Source organism: Amaranthus tricolor, chromosome 15 (assembly GCF_026212465.1).
Source record: "Amaranthus tricolor cultivar Red isolate AtriRed21 chromosome 15, ASM2621246v1, whole genome shotgun sequence".
In the NCBI taxonomy this organism is placed as follows: domain Eukaryota; kingdom Viridiplantae; phylum Streptophyta; class Magnoliopsida; order Caryophyllales; family Amaranthaceae; genus Amaranthus; species Amaranthus tricolor.
In genome coordinates this window covers 4,189,154-4,206,708 of record NC_080061.1, presented here as the reverse complement: position 1 = coordinate 4,206,708, position 17,555 = coordinate 4,189,154, and the positions used below count along the sequence as shown (strand labels likewise).

General features: G+C 30.3%; 1 protein-coding gene across 1 annotated transcript; it reads right to left on the bottom strand.

Annotated features, from left to right (window-relative positions):
* Positions 1-517: 517 nt before the first annotated feature.
* On the bottom strand, positions 518-2,000 carry LOC130800946 (protein FAR-RED IMPAIRED RESPONSE 1-like). Its single transcript, XM_057664691.1, has 4 exons — positions 1,620-2,000; positions 986-1,537; positions 666-757; positions 518-607 (listed from the first exon to the last, which is right to left on the bottom strand). Exons 1-4 carry the CDS (start codon positions 1,978-1,980, stop codon positions 518-520), a joined length of 1,095 nt encoding a protein of 364 aa, XP_057520674.1. The 5' UTR covers positions 1,981-2,000.
* Positions 2,001-17,555: the final 15,555 nt, after the last annotated feature.

Genomic DNA, 17,555 nt, shown 5'->3' with positions numbered 1-17,555 from the left:
TTTCACATGCCCTGGGGAGAGATGACGATTATGTTGCACGACGTGCAACGCATATTGGGCATTTCTATTGATGGTTCTCTGCCGGCTGAGCCTTCGGAGGCGGAGTGGGAGGTTGGTATCACCAATCTGGTCGGCGAGCCTCTGTCTGAGCTTCGACGTAAAGGTTCATTCACCAGCGGATGCATAAGCGTTGCTGAACTGATGCGACTGTGTCATAGGTCGCAGGCCTTGGATACCCAGACCACAACGTACTACATGGCTGTCATCGGCTCTACCTTGTTGGCGGATAAGACCAGGACTGGCATGCGACCTCACCCGATAGTTGTCGTCAACGACGATGAACAGGACGTGGCCTGGGGTGCGGTGACCTTGGCGTTCTTGTACAGGCAGCTCGGAATGGCATCTAGGGCTGGTTGCAAGACCATTGCTGGATGCCTCACATTGCTCCAGACATGGATCTATGAGTACTTCCCCGCTTTCCGCCCTCATCCTCGCCGAGATGATGTGCCAAACATGACTAGGGCGGAGATGTGAACGCCGAAGAAAGTAGGTCGTGAGCTGGACAGGTTGATGGAGTTCCGCAAGGTTCTGGACTCAATGACAGAGACTGAAGTATTTTACATTACATTTTGTCATGCATGTTGTATTTTATTTGTAGGACTAACGTAAGGCTCAGGTATATCCGCACCATCTAGGTGTAATTCATAATCAAGTACCTCAGCCATTCGGCGAACAAAAGCGGGATCAGATTTAAGGACTTCATCGACCAGAGATTCAAAGTACTCTTTGTCATTGGCGTTCGCGTTTCGTACTTCTTCATTGGGTTCGTCTCCTACCTCTGTGTACCTCAAAGTACTCCAGAATTCATGAATGTCATCCAAATACAAAGCACCATGTGATCCAATGGTCATTTGTAAATAACATGCACACGGCAATCCATGGGTTTTTTGAAGTACACAACCGCATTTGTTCAATGCAAAATCACCTAGTTCTAACATGCGGTTAAACTCATTCTGGATCTGCTCCAAGGCATAGAGAGACACGTGGCGATATAGAGGTCTAAAGAAATACTGTCGTAGCGTTCTTGGTACAGAAGTCATGGATTCCTGTAGCGATTGTCGGATTTTAGCTTGTTGATTTGTAATCTGTGCGTGCGCCCTTTTGAAAAGGGTATCGAATGAGCTATTACCGCTACCAAGGTAATACTTAAAAGACGAGTGTTGGCTTTCCACTCTGCTGGTAGTATGGTTACCCAAGTGTAAACAATCATTCGTCCACGCACGCACAAATTTCTCTCTAAGTGGAATCCATGTTCCAGTCAAATACCGAACGACCCTTCGGTTCCTAACCGACCACGTACTGACGATCCCTTCCCATCTCTTTTCATATTCCCGGATTGTAGCACTTTCAACCAAGGGGTTCCATCTACTTTTCCTGAATAACTGCCCTTGTTGATTTTTCTTACCGCCGCACAACTTGTCCACCATGTTCTCAACATCGTTGCCAATATGCCAGGTGCATAACAAATGACGTACATCTACATTAAACAAAACAGTGAACGTAAATAAGACATTATCAATAGATATAACCACAATAATGAACTCACAAAGCGTTTTTACCTGGGAAGACGTCACGAATAGCTGCAGATAAACCTTCGTCACGATCGGTTACAATGACGCTAGGAGTCTGAGCAGTGCCGAAAATATCTCTCAATCCCTGCAGCACCCACGAGTACGACACAGCCGCCTCATCTCGCATCAAACAAAACGCAACCAAGAAGTTGTGATTTGTTGGCGTCATTCCGATCACTTCACATAGTGGCCACTTTGGTTTGTTCGTTTTGTACGTTGTATCTATCAGCACAACATACGGCCACGTACGTATCATTTGGATTGAAGTAGGATTTGCAATTAAAAGTCTGCTCAAGTGCCCGTCATTATCCAACTCTGTCCAGACCACATAATTATGTTCTGTGGCCATATGAAGACAGTGTTGAAGGGGAGTCCTGCCCTCCATTTCATCTCTCCTTATTGATTGTCTAATATTATATATCTGATTCATACTAGCATAAAAACCAGGAAAATTATCTCTAATAGAATTCATAATAAAGGCCGGTTGCATTCCGGTTGCACTAAGCTGTCGTATGTGCTCCCGAATATCTACATTAATCCTCGCCCTTACATGACCATCTCTGTACACCAAGAACGGGCGGTTATGTTTTCCCTTTTCACCAGGACACACCCTTACCGTCCAAGGTCTTTCTCCTGGTTTACGACTACTTCCTACAATCATAAATTTACACTCACAACTCCTACTTTTAGAACCAGGTCGGGCAGCATTATCTACATTATCTACATCACCCCTAAGTTTACCATAGCGGTGACATCTTAAATAACAACTAACTCAGGAACGTCCTTCTTTCTTTTTATAAGAAGCACGTGTAAATTGAAAACCAATTGTTATTGCTATCACATCGGCCCAACTATGTAACTCATCTATGGAGATAAATTCCCTATCCGTAACAAAGTGACCGGAGTAGTCTACGTTGTCTCCAAAGTTTTCAAACTCCTGCACATTTGAAATGATATAAATTAAGTACATTAATGACTACAATAATAATAATTGGATTAATAATAACAACAACAACAACAATAATAATAATAATAATAATAATAATAAATAAATAAATAGATAACGATAAATCAAACTAATAATGACAATAACAATAACAATTTTAATAATAATAAAAACATTACGTTAATAAAAAAATTTAAAAACATTTAAAATAAATAAATAATGACAAGACAAATAATAACAATAATAATAATAGTAATAATAATGACAACAAATACAACAATAATAATAATAATTATAACAATAATAAATAAATAAATAATTAAATAAATAAATAAATTACGTAAATTAAAATATTAAAAAATTTAAAAAATAAAAATATCAACAATAAAAATTATAATAATGACAACAACAACAATAATAATAATAATAGTACTAACAATAATTATAATAATAATTTAAAAAAACATTAATACGTAAATAAAAAAAAATAAAAAAAAATAAAAAAATAAAAAAAAAAAATTAATAAACCAGTCGCACAAATCTGGGCGACTAACCCATGGTCCAGTCGCACAAAATTGGGCGACTGGACCATGGATCAGTCGCCCAGATTTGTGCGACTGGACCATGGGTTAGTCGCCCAGATTTGTGCGACTGAACCATGGTTCAGTCGCCTAGATTTGTGCGACTTGTTTATTTTTTTTTTTTTCGAACGACAATTTTACGTACCGCATCCGGCTCATAGTCGCTTTCGTTAGCCATATTCAACCAATTACGCCTTACAACTTCTTTAACACTTTTTAGAGAGATAGTACCAGTTTTTTAGAGAGATAGTACCGTGTTTGAATTCGTACTTCAAACGCATCTCAGAATTCGATATATATAGACAAATCATCCGCATTAAATTCTTAATAGTGTTATTAAGCGTGATTTACATTTATTAATTATGTTTTAACTCCAATGGCATTTTTGTAATTTTTTAAAATCCAGGGGCAATTAAGTAATTTTAGAGGGTGGCGAAAAAATAAAAAGGGGTGGCGAAAAAATGAAAAGGGTGGCGAAAAATAGCAACACCCAAAAGATATTGTTAATTAATTACTACACAAAACGACAAACATTCAAATCTATCAAGGATCACAACGCATTTTAATGCTCCATTCTTTTTTATTATAGGTTATAGGGTACTCCACGGAATGAGAGAGCAAAATAGTTCCATTCCATCTTAGAACATTGGTTCAAAATTGATACTTGTTATAACTAAAATAAAACCAATTTGTAAACATTTCAATTGCTCAATTTATAAGTTTCAATTATATTGACTGATGATTCCATTTTTTTTATATATATTTTTGATTTAATGTTTATATTTTATAAGAAGTTTTAGTCAAATTTTTAAAATAATAATAAACTAAAAAGGAAGTATCATTTGGAAATATTACCTAGAATAATCCGACCTCTTGATTATTTTCTTATAATAGTTCCACCTATTAATTAACCACAAATAAATCAACTGTAGGAGATATTTGTCTAGAGTAAACTCAGATAACCGGATGATCTGCTATAATAGATAATTTACCAAAGAATTAAACTGAAAATTAAAGTAAAATTAGAGAAAGATTTTAAAAATTTACATAAAAAAATTCTAAATAATAAAAGTAGTTGAAAAAAATTTTAATATTTTTTTTACATTTTTTCAACATTTTATTTTAATTTATATTTTTTTAAAAAATATAAAACTTGCTATAGCAAGTCATCTGGTCACCGGATTTTTACTCCAGGCAAGTACCTGTTAAAGTTTGAATTATTCATGGTTGATCAATTGCTAGGATTATTGTAAGAAAATCATGAGAAGGTTGAAATATTATATATAATTTTTCCTATTATTTTTCATATTTTAGCTTGTATATTGTAGTTAATGTTTCTTGATCCAATAATAATATGATCACAATTTGTTTGAATTATGTGTAAAATTTATGCACAATTGTTTTTCTATGGAAATAGTTATGTGTAGTTTTTTTGGCTGATATCTAAAGTAAAGTAAACATATTAGTTATCTATTAGACTATTTATTGATTGACGCATAATTTTGTTAAAGATTTTAATAAAAGTAGTAATACGTGATCACATAATTTCACTTTGATGTTGACTTATTTAATTAGTTTTTCAACAAATTATGTTCTGTGTGAAGGAATTTTGATCAATCATTTTTCTAAATTGCTTTGATTATTGTAATATAATTTTATATTTATGTTAAATTTTATAGTATTTCTTAATTTGTAACAAATATAAATAAATATTATAGAATTATCTTTCACACTTCAATTCTACAAATTAAGAGTTAATGTCAAAGATAATTATTGATTGCTCCTATATATTTAGACTTTATTTTTCAATATTATATATAAAAAAAAAAAAGCAATCCAAAGTGCCATGAGCTTTTCTTTCTCTTCTCTTCTTTTGTACGATTTAGAGTTGATTTTCTAAAGCTTTGTATGATTAATTACAATTTCCTCCCTTTTGATTAATAATAATAGTTATAATAACCAAGAATGAGGACAAGAAATGTATTAATTGTAAGAAAAAAAAAGCAAGAGGATTTAATAAGATACGAGCTAATTGTCCCTAAAAACATAAACGAGTGTGTGGAAAACTAAACACAAAAAGTGAAAATATAAATATTTTTTGACATGTTTACATAATTAAAACTACATAAATTTTAAATATTATATTCGAAAAATCAAATTAAAAATTTTGACATATATTAATATATAACATATTTACATGATAAAAACAAATTAAATTTCAAAAAGTAAAAGTTTTCAAAAATGAGATCTATAACCTTTTGGTGGATGGGGTGGGTGGGTGGGTATTTCAAGGATAGATCATACTTCATAATCTTCTGATCTTATAAAGAAGCTAAGCAATAAGCGTTTTGGCAAGTCAAAGCTATAATTCGTTCTATCCCACCATTGTTCATATGGGAATATTTTTTATTTTAACTATTTCTGTAAGAGATCGAGACAACCTTAAAAAAATTGTCCATATTTTTATTTTCTTTTTAATTTATATTTTTTTTGTTTTTTATTTATCCTGTTTACTTTTTACACGTTTTTCAAAGCAAGCTTTAAATATTTATATCTCTGCATTAAAAAAAATTATAAAAATTATATATTAAAAAAATTTGCATCAAGACGAATTTAAGAAGATTCCAAATGAATATATTTTATCTTCAATACATACTTTAAAAATCAAATTTAAATTTCTCTCTCCTAAAGTGAAAAAAGTAAGTGAACAAACAAAAAGAAACAGAGTAAGTATTAATTGGGCTATTTAACCCATAAATTTAGGCATCTCTGAAGAGAGATGGTGTCCCACAACAATTGTGGAACTAAAAAGTTGATCATACACCCATAAGTACACAGAAGAAGAGATCATGAGAAGAATAGTTACGTTGTACTACATCAAGAAGAATGTGAAAGTTTCTTGTAATAATGGAGGAATTTAATTGATATCAATATAGGCGTACATGTTTTGTGTTTTAATTGGGCTGGTATGTCCAGAAACTGATAGTAGTAGTAGTAGATATTGTCAACTATGCAAAACTACATCATCACAATTCAGAGTAGTAGCAGCAGTGAGTAAGTGAGTGAGATTTGAAATAAGTAAGAGATAAAAAAAAAAAGTGAGGAAAGGGACAGAAGGAAGAGTGTAAAGAAGGAAGCATCAGATCAGAAGACAGAAGGGTTGCCCTAAAAACTCGGGGGAGCATTCCTATGATAATTGGGTCGCACTCAATAGAAACAGAAAGAGGTCCCCATGCATTTTCACTTACTTACCAAACTGCTTTCTCTCTGCCCTAAGCAAACTTAATTTGTGGACAATGCACATCCCTTATCAAATAAACCCATTTCCATCTACCCTTTCTCAATCCTAGCTACTTAACAATCTAATTAATCACTTTATCTCACTTTTCTTTAAAATTTGATACTACATTTGTTCCATATTACTTGCACCAAACTAACGTTTGCACTATTCATCATGCTATAGTAATTTACATATTTTCGCATTATACGAGAAAAAAACATAATCATGTGAGATCTTGTTTTATTTGTTTCGTCGTATATTTTCATAATATCAAATTTTTATAATTTTTAATCATGTTTAACTCTAGATATAAGCGATCACAATAATGTGTTTTGTTAAGTAATTTAGAAAGAGGAAGTATAACTAGTGTTTTTTAATAAAATGTTGAAATTTAAAAAGACTGAGGTACTCCCTCATATTCACTATTATAGTCTCATTTGCATTTTAAATATATTATTTTTCGATCACTCGCGTTTTACTTTAGCTGTCATTTAAGCAACTAATGACATTAACTATTTGTATTGCTTCCCACAATGAATGTTTATAGGAATTAAGAAAAAAAAATTTAGATAGTAAATATATTATTTTATTAAATAAAATATTTGATAAAGGAAAATTGGGAACTATAAATATTAAAATAAAATTAGTGGAAAAATATGAGGCCACAATCAATAAAAAAATATTTTAATGAAGTTAATGGGAAACATGTGAAGACCATAAGAAATATACAATGTTAAAATGAAATTAGTTAAAGATATGTGGTGACCATAAGAATTAAGTATTAAAATATTAAAATGGGAATAAAATGTTATTTTATCTAAAATTGTGATATTGCAGATAGAAAGATATTTTATGAGAACAACAATTAAAACACCCAAAATGACAAATCAGAACTTCTTTAAGGACAGAAAAAATATATTTTAATCTAATTTTATAATTGTGTTATTAAATTGACCAAAGTAATTTTTATTAGTCGATAATAATAACGATTGAGTTACTCTCCACTCAAATTGATTCCAAAGCCTATGTCATTAAATAAAACATTTCTATATAAATAAAGTTTTTATTTTGCAATGTAATGGTACGTTTAAATGATAATGAGTTGTGAGCCCTAGACTAATTACTAAAGACAAATAAATGAAATAAAAATAATGGGATGGGAACTAGGAAGGAAGGGGGTTGGGTTGTAGAAAGGGCAGGTGGCCCCGTAAATTAGGGGAGTAAAAGGGACCCATTACAAAGATACAAACAATTACCTCGTGGCCGACAGCTATAAGGTCACCACTCACCGCCCTGACCCGGGCCCGGACCCGGGCCCGTGTGGCATTGGTTTTGGTATTCTTACTCTTTCAGTCACTCACTGACTGTGGATTTTTGACTAGAAATAAATAATCACACACACGTGATGGCCTGATGGGTACGTGATTACTTCTGATTTTCCCTATTCTCACTTTCTGCTATTCTCTGCTGCTTTAACTAATCTTGTTTACCATTTACCATGGACTATTTTCCATACCATTTACATCAACCGTTTGGATATAAATATTTGAGACCACCTCTTATTCAATCCATTAATTAATATATTTAGTTTCCACACTTGTCGAGATAATATTTTAATATTTAATATTTTTAAAAGCTGATATAAATAATTTTTATATTGAGACAAATCAATTAAAATTTTATATGGCTATATTTTAACTTATAGATTAAGAATAAAACACAAATTAAGAGTGATAAATGAATAGTGAGAAAAAATAAATAAGATTAATGAATAAAATTGGAGTGTTTATAATTCTAAGTTCCAATGGGGAGACAAGTAATGCTTATAAAAAACAAATTGAAAAAGAGATTTTGAAAGCAAATCTTAAAGGAGTAATTTTAATTTATTATATAATTTTATTGAGGAATAATTATAAGACTATAAATTTGTGAAGGAAAAATTTTACAAGTCAGATAAAGATAAAGATTAATCCATTGATGAAATAATCAAATATACTAAAATTTAAATAAAAATAATATGTGTATACGGTATACAATCATAGAGTCGAGACATGGATTGACACGAGCACGGCACAATGAGAAGTAGGGATGGGCAACTTATGAACTTCATTTTCTCAACCTAGCATGGAACGAGACGACACAATATCTTTTATGGTATAAATTGGTACAATACAATTGAAAAATAAGTACGATAGCCAAGACACTTAACACATAAACAATTTAGCATGATACAATTTCTATAGATAATTCCAATTAAAACATGTACACATAATGTTAATAGGTCAAAACATAATAAACATTTAAAAGATACAATCAGAAACGTCAAGTCATGTGGACTATGGTAGATAATACTCGAAATAAGCAATCATAAGAGAAACATGTAACAATACTCAAAAAGAGATTTTTTTTCAAAAAAATATTAATTAATTGAATAAACATAAAAGTAGATTTTAAAAAAAACATTCATATCCGATCAAAATCCTAGGTCACACGTAACATTTCTCACGAACTCAAATTCAATATAGATCCTGCTATACATATCACGTCTTGTAGTACAACCCATTGTTCCCTATTCTTTTTAATTCAACAGATGGTGATCTTTACTTTTCAACAAAATTGGCTTATTTATCGATTAATTTTAATTAATTTTATTTATTTTTAATATAAAAGAATAAGTTAATATTATATTTGAATAAAATTTTATTTAATTCGTTTTGATATAAATATATATTAATAATATTTATTTTCTTAATTATACATATTTGAATATATTGTAATAGGAATTAGTATATTTGATATAGGGCAAAATCCAAATTAAATATTTTTGGTGGAAAAGATTTATGAGACAAAAAGGACAATATATAGAAGATAAATATTTGACACTTTGTAGAGGCCGTCTCACCGTGAGACGATATCAATTGGTCAGTCTAAACTCTTTTAATAAAAATTGCTTCCTATACAAGTGTGAATTCAGATTTTTTTTTAAATATTTTTTACTAATGAGCTGCTTGTATGGCCGGACTCGTCTCACGGTGAGACGGTCTCATACAAAACTTGCTAAATATTTGACTAGTTTAAGATAAGTTTAGTTTTGAGGAAATTATTTTTCTGAAAATTTTTTGTCCAAATTTTTTAATCTAGATTTACAAATGATTCAAATCGGAAATAAAACTAATGATAAAAAATTCTCATATTTTCATTAACCTTTTCCTTCATAACTAAAAAGAAACACTCTTCTATACCCACTTCCTTCTCTTCTAATTATTATCTAAATAAAATATATAATGCAAATTAAAAAAATCAAACTAGATAAAAAATATAAAATTTTCATGTAATAACCTTAAATTTTTGGCTTTTATAAGTGATAGATAAATATTTTTTTTTACTTCACGTAGTGACCTTGACCTTTCAAATTTTCTACCTGAAAATTAAAAGGAAAGTTTTTTTTGTTAACTTTACGCAATTTTTACCCAATGTAATTAATCTTTTGTCCACCACATAAAATAATTAAAAGCTCAAATATACCATTTAAATTTATAAAAAAAATATTTGTAAAAACACCAAAAATCCAAAATCAGGACCTGAAATTTCCCTAAAAATATTATTCATAAAGACCCAAAGAGTACCAAGGTTATTGCTTTAAGAAATATATACTCCAGAGCTAAGTCCAAAGTAGGGATAGACTGTAAAATAATTGTAATTAGGTTCGTGTAGGCGGTAAAAGAATTTAGCTAGCTACGTGGTGTGCTGCAGTGTGTATTAAATCTTTGTCCATACAACCCTGGTAAAAATATTTTTAAAAAGACTACTGTATGTAAGGTTGGATATGTTTTTTCTTTCCAAAATTAAAAGATTAAAATTCCACTTTATTGCCACAAAATTATACTTAAATATCATTTACATAGGATTAAAAATTTAAAATTATACATAAATATCATTTTTGTATAAAATTATATGCACTATTTTTGATTTCTATATTTTTCCACTCTTAATTTTTACTGTAAATATCTTTATTTGTCAAATAGTTAAAAATCGATATAATGAAAATAAGTATGAAGTCAAACCTAATAAAATTTATTTTATAATATTTTTTCTAGAGGTGATTAAAACAGATCCGATTATCTAATATTGTTACAAACGGCTAAGACGCCAATATACACAGGAACAAGAAAGAAAGAACTGGAAAATATTATTACTGAATGAATGACAATATACAATGCTCATATATATATCGAGCTAGGGAGGGAAAGGTTGTTAGTAAGTTAGTTATAATAACTAACTCTTAGATAAAATCAAGGTTTTTAGGATCGGAATTCTAACTAGGATCGTTAAGGGATAGGATTGAAATCGGTAAAATCGGATTGTAGGATCGTGTGATCCTACAAATATGCATTAATGTGCTTTGGATTACTGATTATCAATTATATTTGTTCTCTTTTTCAGTTTTAAGGTGTAATAAGTAAAAACTTATTTGACTTCATCTATTATGTTTTGAAAACAAATACTTTTAATAATCATTTTTAAACTGCAAATTAAAAAAGACTTGAATTTTATAAAGGTATTGACATAGTTATTTTAAATATATATTTATACGTAAATGAAATTTGTATTATATAAAAATATATCATGATTGAAATTATCCATGTAGGATCGGATTGTTGGATCGTAGGATCGTAGAATCGTGTGATGATTCCACCATCTAAACTCTTGAGCTTAGTAGAATCACACGATTCTACCACATTAAGATTCTACCTACGATTCAGATCGATCGCATGTTTTTAAATCGTAAGATCGTAGATCAAAATCGGGATTCTAATAACCGTGCATAAGATATAACAACCTACACAAACAACATAAACAAAATAGCTAAGGTAAGCACTAACGAAGAAAACTAACCAGGAGGAATATATAACTTATAAAATATTAAAATAAATTTATAAATATATAAAAAACTATATAGGCACATAATTCAATTTTAAATAGACCGAAAATACCTAATCAAAAATCAATCAAATAAACTTAATGAACACTTCTATTGTTTTCCTATACATTAGTATTGAAGATCAAATGTTGTTTATAAAGATTAAAGAGTAATAGAAACGTTGTTTATAAAGAGTGATAGGTTAAGCCAAACAAATAAAGTATCAATAATTGAGTATTATAATTTTGAACAATAGTCAATTAAATTTATTGTGTTAAAAGAAGCATGGACTACTAAGAAACTCCACTAACAGTTGTATAATAAATAATCATAAAATATAGTGGTAGCTTTACAAACTTACAACTACTCTATTTTCCATATAATATGTTGTTTTCACTTCTCACTCATTGGCATTTGCCAATAATTCATTTCATAATTTAAGCTTTGGTGGTTTGATGTGCCAAAAGAATTTTTTTTTTTGATATTATTTAAATTAAATTGTTACCTTTTAATTCACATGGGGTTAATGTATCTATATATTATTATTTCCTCAATTTCCTTTGATATTTTTATTTGTTTTTTTTACAATCGTTAAATTATGTGTTCCAAATTCAAAATTTTTGATTGCATTTCTTATCAAATTTTAATCACTCTTACTTTACAACATAATTTACTTTTAGTGGATATATTCAAGGACATTTAATAGAAATGTCACTACTTCAAATTTCTAATAATATATATAGTAAATTTAGTGACATTTATTAGATTTTTTAGCAGTATAATAAAAAATCATACTCCCTCAGTTTCCTAATGTTTTTCCATTTAGAGTATTCTCTTTTGGAGAGAAAAATTTGATTAAAATTTTTAAGACATATATAAATGATAAAATATGTTAATGTGAGATCTTGTTAAATTTTTTGCGACACAGGATCTAGTGACATTTTTCATAAATGTCACTATAATTTATAGTAACAATTACATATGCCACTAAAAGCCAAATAAAGTGTCACTAAATCACTTTACAGTGAAAGTTAAAATAAAAATCAATAATTATTACACTAAAAATAAAAATCAATGGCGTTTTTTAATGTCATTAAATTTAATGTTACGAAAAGTTAAATTTATTGTAGTGAACATTTTTATAATGTTAATTTGAGAACTTTCAGCTCCTCCTTACTCGATATTTTGATTTCGCATTTTAAGTTCGCCTCAGTCTTTAAGATACCTTTTTATCTGTTACAGTCTACTAAACCAATTATTACTGCATGATGACAAATTTACAGTAACTAAAAAAAAAGGACGTACAACTAACAAAAACAAAAACATTCAGTTTTATTGAATTTGGTTAATAATTAAAAAGAAGTAGATTAATCTGAAGGAATTGAATATTGTGATCCAGTGAGTAAACACTGGGTAGTGATGAGATCAGAAGTAGTCTCACATAGGACAAGCTTTTCACCTTTGGTTTGAAAAATCAAGGCAGTACCCACTCTTCTACAAATTAAACTATGACATGACATCAAATAAATATATGATTCATTTATTTAAAATCCTGTTGGGATTTTCTGGAACTCTGAGTTTATGGCTCTGCCACTCTTTTTATTTATGTTGACCAATTACCATCTTCTTCTCTCTCAACGTTCAGCACCTCATTTCCTTTCTTTAATGGAACTCATTTTATTATTCTTTTTATCTTGTATTCCATTTTACACTTACTGCTAATTGTATTTTGTTAGTATTTCAAAATAAAGTCTGTTTCATTGCATCTAATCGTGCACTTGCTATTAGTTCTAAGTATTGAACAACGAAAATAATTAATAGGAGTATAAAAATAACAAGATGAAAGAATTATATTATTCTAATTTAATATATGATCTTTAAATAAAATGAAGATAAAGGAAAAATCTATGTTTGTACACTTTATAAACCTATTTTTCATAGTATATATAAAATACACAACTCATAAATTAAAAGTTCAAAATTAAAGCCTAAGATAATATGAAATCATTGTTAAAAACCTAAAACTAAAACAAAAAACTCTAAATAGGTTAAGTAATCGAAGTCAAGTCAACCTAATTGTTAACAAGTCAGGTTATAGTTGTGATTTTTTAAACCAATTAACTAATAAAATTAGGTTTGGTGAAGGAGGTAATAATTTAATTATATATGACCCGAATTTGATCCTAACTCGACCTGATCCATATGACAAATCTAGTTAAAGGGATAAATTTTCATAAGTTAGGAAAAATTTTAAGCGATCAATGTCATTTTTATTAGTAGCACTATATAACTAGATATGGAGAGACGAGTCAATCTTAATGCGATCTATACATTGAAACAATTCGAATTTTAATTACAGTAAACAAGTCAATAAATACCTATCTTTAATGTAAATTAACATAAACCCTATGTTTAATAACGATGATTTTATTTAAAAATTTTAAATTGACTCAAATTTTGTATAAAAACTCATAAAAAAAAATTAAATTTGATAGTGACTCACAACATTTTGTTATCCTCCATTCTTTCATTTATAATTTCTTAATTAAAATTTACAATTTAAAAATTAATTGTTTGTTTTAATTAAAACACAATTTTAGGCCGTTTGGTTAAAAGACAACATATTTCAAATATTTTTTTTTTCACCAACAAAAATTGCCTTATAATAACATTTAAAAATTAACTTCAGGATGCATGCAGCCAGCACTCTAGACTTTACTTTTGAGAGCCTCCCTGTAAAATACCTAGACATGCCCCTCACATCCAAACGAGATTCAGCTGCTGATTGTGAAATACTTCGTGGATAAGATGACTAGTCAGATTCATGCACGGTTCGCCAAGAGCCTCTCTTATATAGCCACACTTCAGCTGGTCAACTCGATCCTCATGAGCATCTCTAACTACTAGAGTCAGATTGTTATTCTTCCCAAAAGAGTCATAAACCAGATCAATGTTGTGTGTCGCTCATACCCTTGGCACAAGGAAACTAACAACAAAGCCAGGGAATGTGAATTGGGAGAAGGTTTGTAGGCCTAAAAAGGAGAAAGGGCTCAGAATCCGAAACTTGCAAATATGGAACTTAGCAACTATAGGCAAAATAGCCTGGCACATCAGCACAATGCGGGACTCTATATGAGTAAAATGGGTACATGAGGTGTATATAAAAGGTGGCAGATGGGACCTCTTCAATGCTCGCATCACAACGAGCTGGGTGCTCAAAAAACTATGTGGGGTGAAGGAGACTTTAAGGGACTGGATGAAAAGCCCGAAATACTCCATCGATGTCGTGTACAGAGATCTAACGGGGACCACAAATAAAGGATGTTGGGATACCGCAGTGTGGAACCGAGCAGTCATTCCAAGAAGCAGCTTTGTGGTTTGGCTCGCCTACCATGAAAGACTCAAAAAAAAAAACATCGGCTCAAAAGCATGGCCTCATTTGTGGAACGCAAACCGAAACGATTGAACATCTTTTCTTCAAGTGCAAATTCAGCGTTCAATGCACGAAAGCACTTACAAATTGGATTGGGCTTAAACTGGAACATTGAAAACATGAAAGATATACTTCGAAAACGTCGCTTACCTAAGGCAAAATCGCGACTCATAACTGCAATCTTCTGCAACCTTGTATATGCTATCTGGAAAGTAAGAAACGATGCGATATGGCAGAAGAAGGTAATGACAGTGGGGAGGGTAGTAGACACTATCAAAACTGATTCCAAAATCAGATTCACCTCTCTATTTCCAAATAGAGTCACTGCACTATGGTTAAGGAACCTGTGGTTGAGCCTTTTTGCTTGGTGGCTTAACTTGTTGTTTTGTTTGTTCCTTTTGCCAAAGCTATTTAAGCAAATTCTTGTAACGCTGTGTGTGGCTTTTTTGAGATATCTTGGCTTCTTCCGTGCACATGAAGAGTGAGGTGAGGAAACTCTTCCTAGAAGGTGGACCCCACTTTCACACTGATGCGATTGATAGGGAGAACCCTGAATATCTAGGTTTATTTCCTATTTGTAAATTTTTTTGTTTTATGTTAATAAAAAATCGTTGGACAAAAAAAAGTTAATACACCATTTACTAACAAAAAAAACTTAATTTAACCAAGTTGATAACAAATGCATGAATATGAAATTGGAGTTTAGTAACTTTACATGGTGTAAAGCATTGAATAATTAAATAACTATGTGCTTATGCCGAACATCATTTAGCTAACTCACTGTTGTTTTTCTTTTCTTAATTTATAGATTAATTAGTAAGCTTACTTTGACACCAATAAGAAGATAAAGACTCAAATCTTACAAAGTACATTAAATAAGAATCGAACCGTGAACCTATAAAGATCAAAACCGAAACCTAACTCCCTCCATGCCTAAGCAAAACTATACATATCATGATATAAGGGTTCAATATTGTCTAGTGTTTGGGACTTGTTCACATATAGCTTAATAAAATGTATATTTTGCAACATAACATAACATGTTAGTTGTTACTCTAAAAGATTATTTAAATAATAGATACCTCCTCTGTTCTTGTGAGAAAGTATTACATAACTTTAAAATATATGTGAGTTTTTAAGTTATATGGTGCAAATTTAGAGAACATACCAAGCTTAAATGCAATGGCGGAGCTATGTTGGAGCCTACGGGGTAACATCTCCCTAGACTTTTTTTTAAAAAAAAAAATTCAAAGTATACTTTTCTATTGGCAAGAGTAAAAGTATAAAATTAATATTGACGTCTTTTAATGATAAAATACTCCCTCATTTTAGTAATGTTGTCTTATTTACTTATTTTATCTCTTTTTTTAAGTAGGTCAATTGATTTATTTTGTTCCATTTCCTTTTATCATTTTATGGTATGTGGTTAAATTTTTAGCAAGTAAAGGTAAAATAATTGTTAATTTTACAAATAAAATTCTATCAAAATTTCATTTATTAATTGATTTCTCTGAAACTCCAAACTCTAGATCCGCCACCTCATAAATGTTACATTAAAGATTATTGAACATGATTTATGGTGAAAGGAGAAGCATGCAAGGTGCTGCAGCTGAAGGTGGGGGAAGGCTGGAAGAGAGCCGTCAAGGGTGGAGAGAGAACATTATCATTAAACGACAAATTTAGTGGACCCCATCCGCCGCTGAACCAATGTCACCCCATCTCCCACTTGCTCACGGAGTACTCACTTTTAGTTTTCTTTTGTTTTTAAATGGTAATTCCTCCGTCTAAAAAAAATATTAAAATAAAAATAGTAGATTTTAAAAAAATATTTAAATAAAATTTCTGGGATATAAATATTATTGGAAATATAATGCAAATACAAATAAAACAAACCGATTTGTATTTCCCTTGTGTGGATGGCAATGAAACTCCTTGCTTTGTAAATCACCAAATGGACACCACGAAGATAAGGTTGCGACAATCAGAGAAGTCGCTCGGAAACTTGATATGAGTAGAAGGCGTTCATGCACTTTCCTATTGTGATATTTCTCCCACAAAGGTGCTTGGGATGATAATTGAAATTCACAATGAGATACAATCTACACAACAAAATCCTAGCACAAGGAAATTGCAATAGTAAATACAAGTGTTGTAATGAATTATGAACTTTGATGATATTAAGAGTTAATTACTCTCTCAATATTATCTCATGAAAGGAAGAACAAGAATAAGAGTATTCTTAAGAGAGAAATCATAAATCATATGAAATTGGGATGGAATGTCCCTTGTCATGCAACCTCTATTTATAGAGCTATGCATCAAACAATACCTCCTTTTGAAACAGAAGTGTTTCACCAAACAAAGCTTTTTCACCAAGCAAAGCTTATGAAACAATGTAATGTTTCACCAAGCAAAGCTTATGAAACAATGTAATGTTTCACTAAGCAAAGCTTATGAAACAAAGTAATGTTTCATCAAATTCTTTGAGGCATTTAATTTGGACTTATAATATATTTATTTAGTCCCACTACTATACTAGGTATGTAGTATATACAAATCTTGGTCTATATACTCTAAATGTTCAACAAATATTACAGTGATGTTAGTGGAATATATACGGAATTATAGCATCATTAATAAAATATTAAAATTAAGATGAATAATGTTAATTATATTTAAAAATAAAGGTGAAATATATACTATAAATAAAAAAACTTAAAATGAAAAATGAAAACATCAAATAAGAACGAATTAAGTATTTAA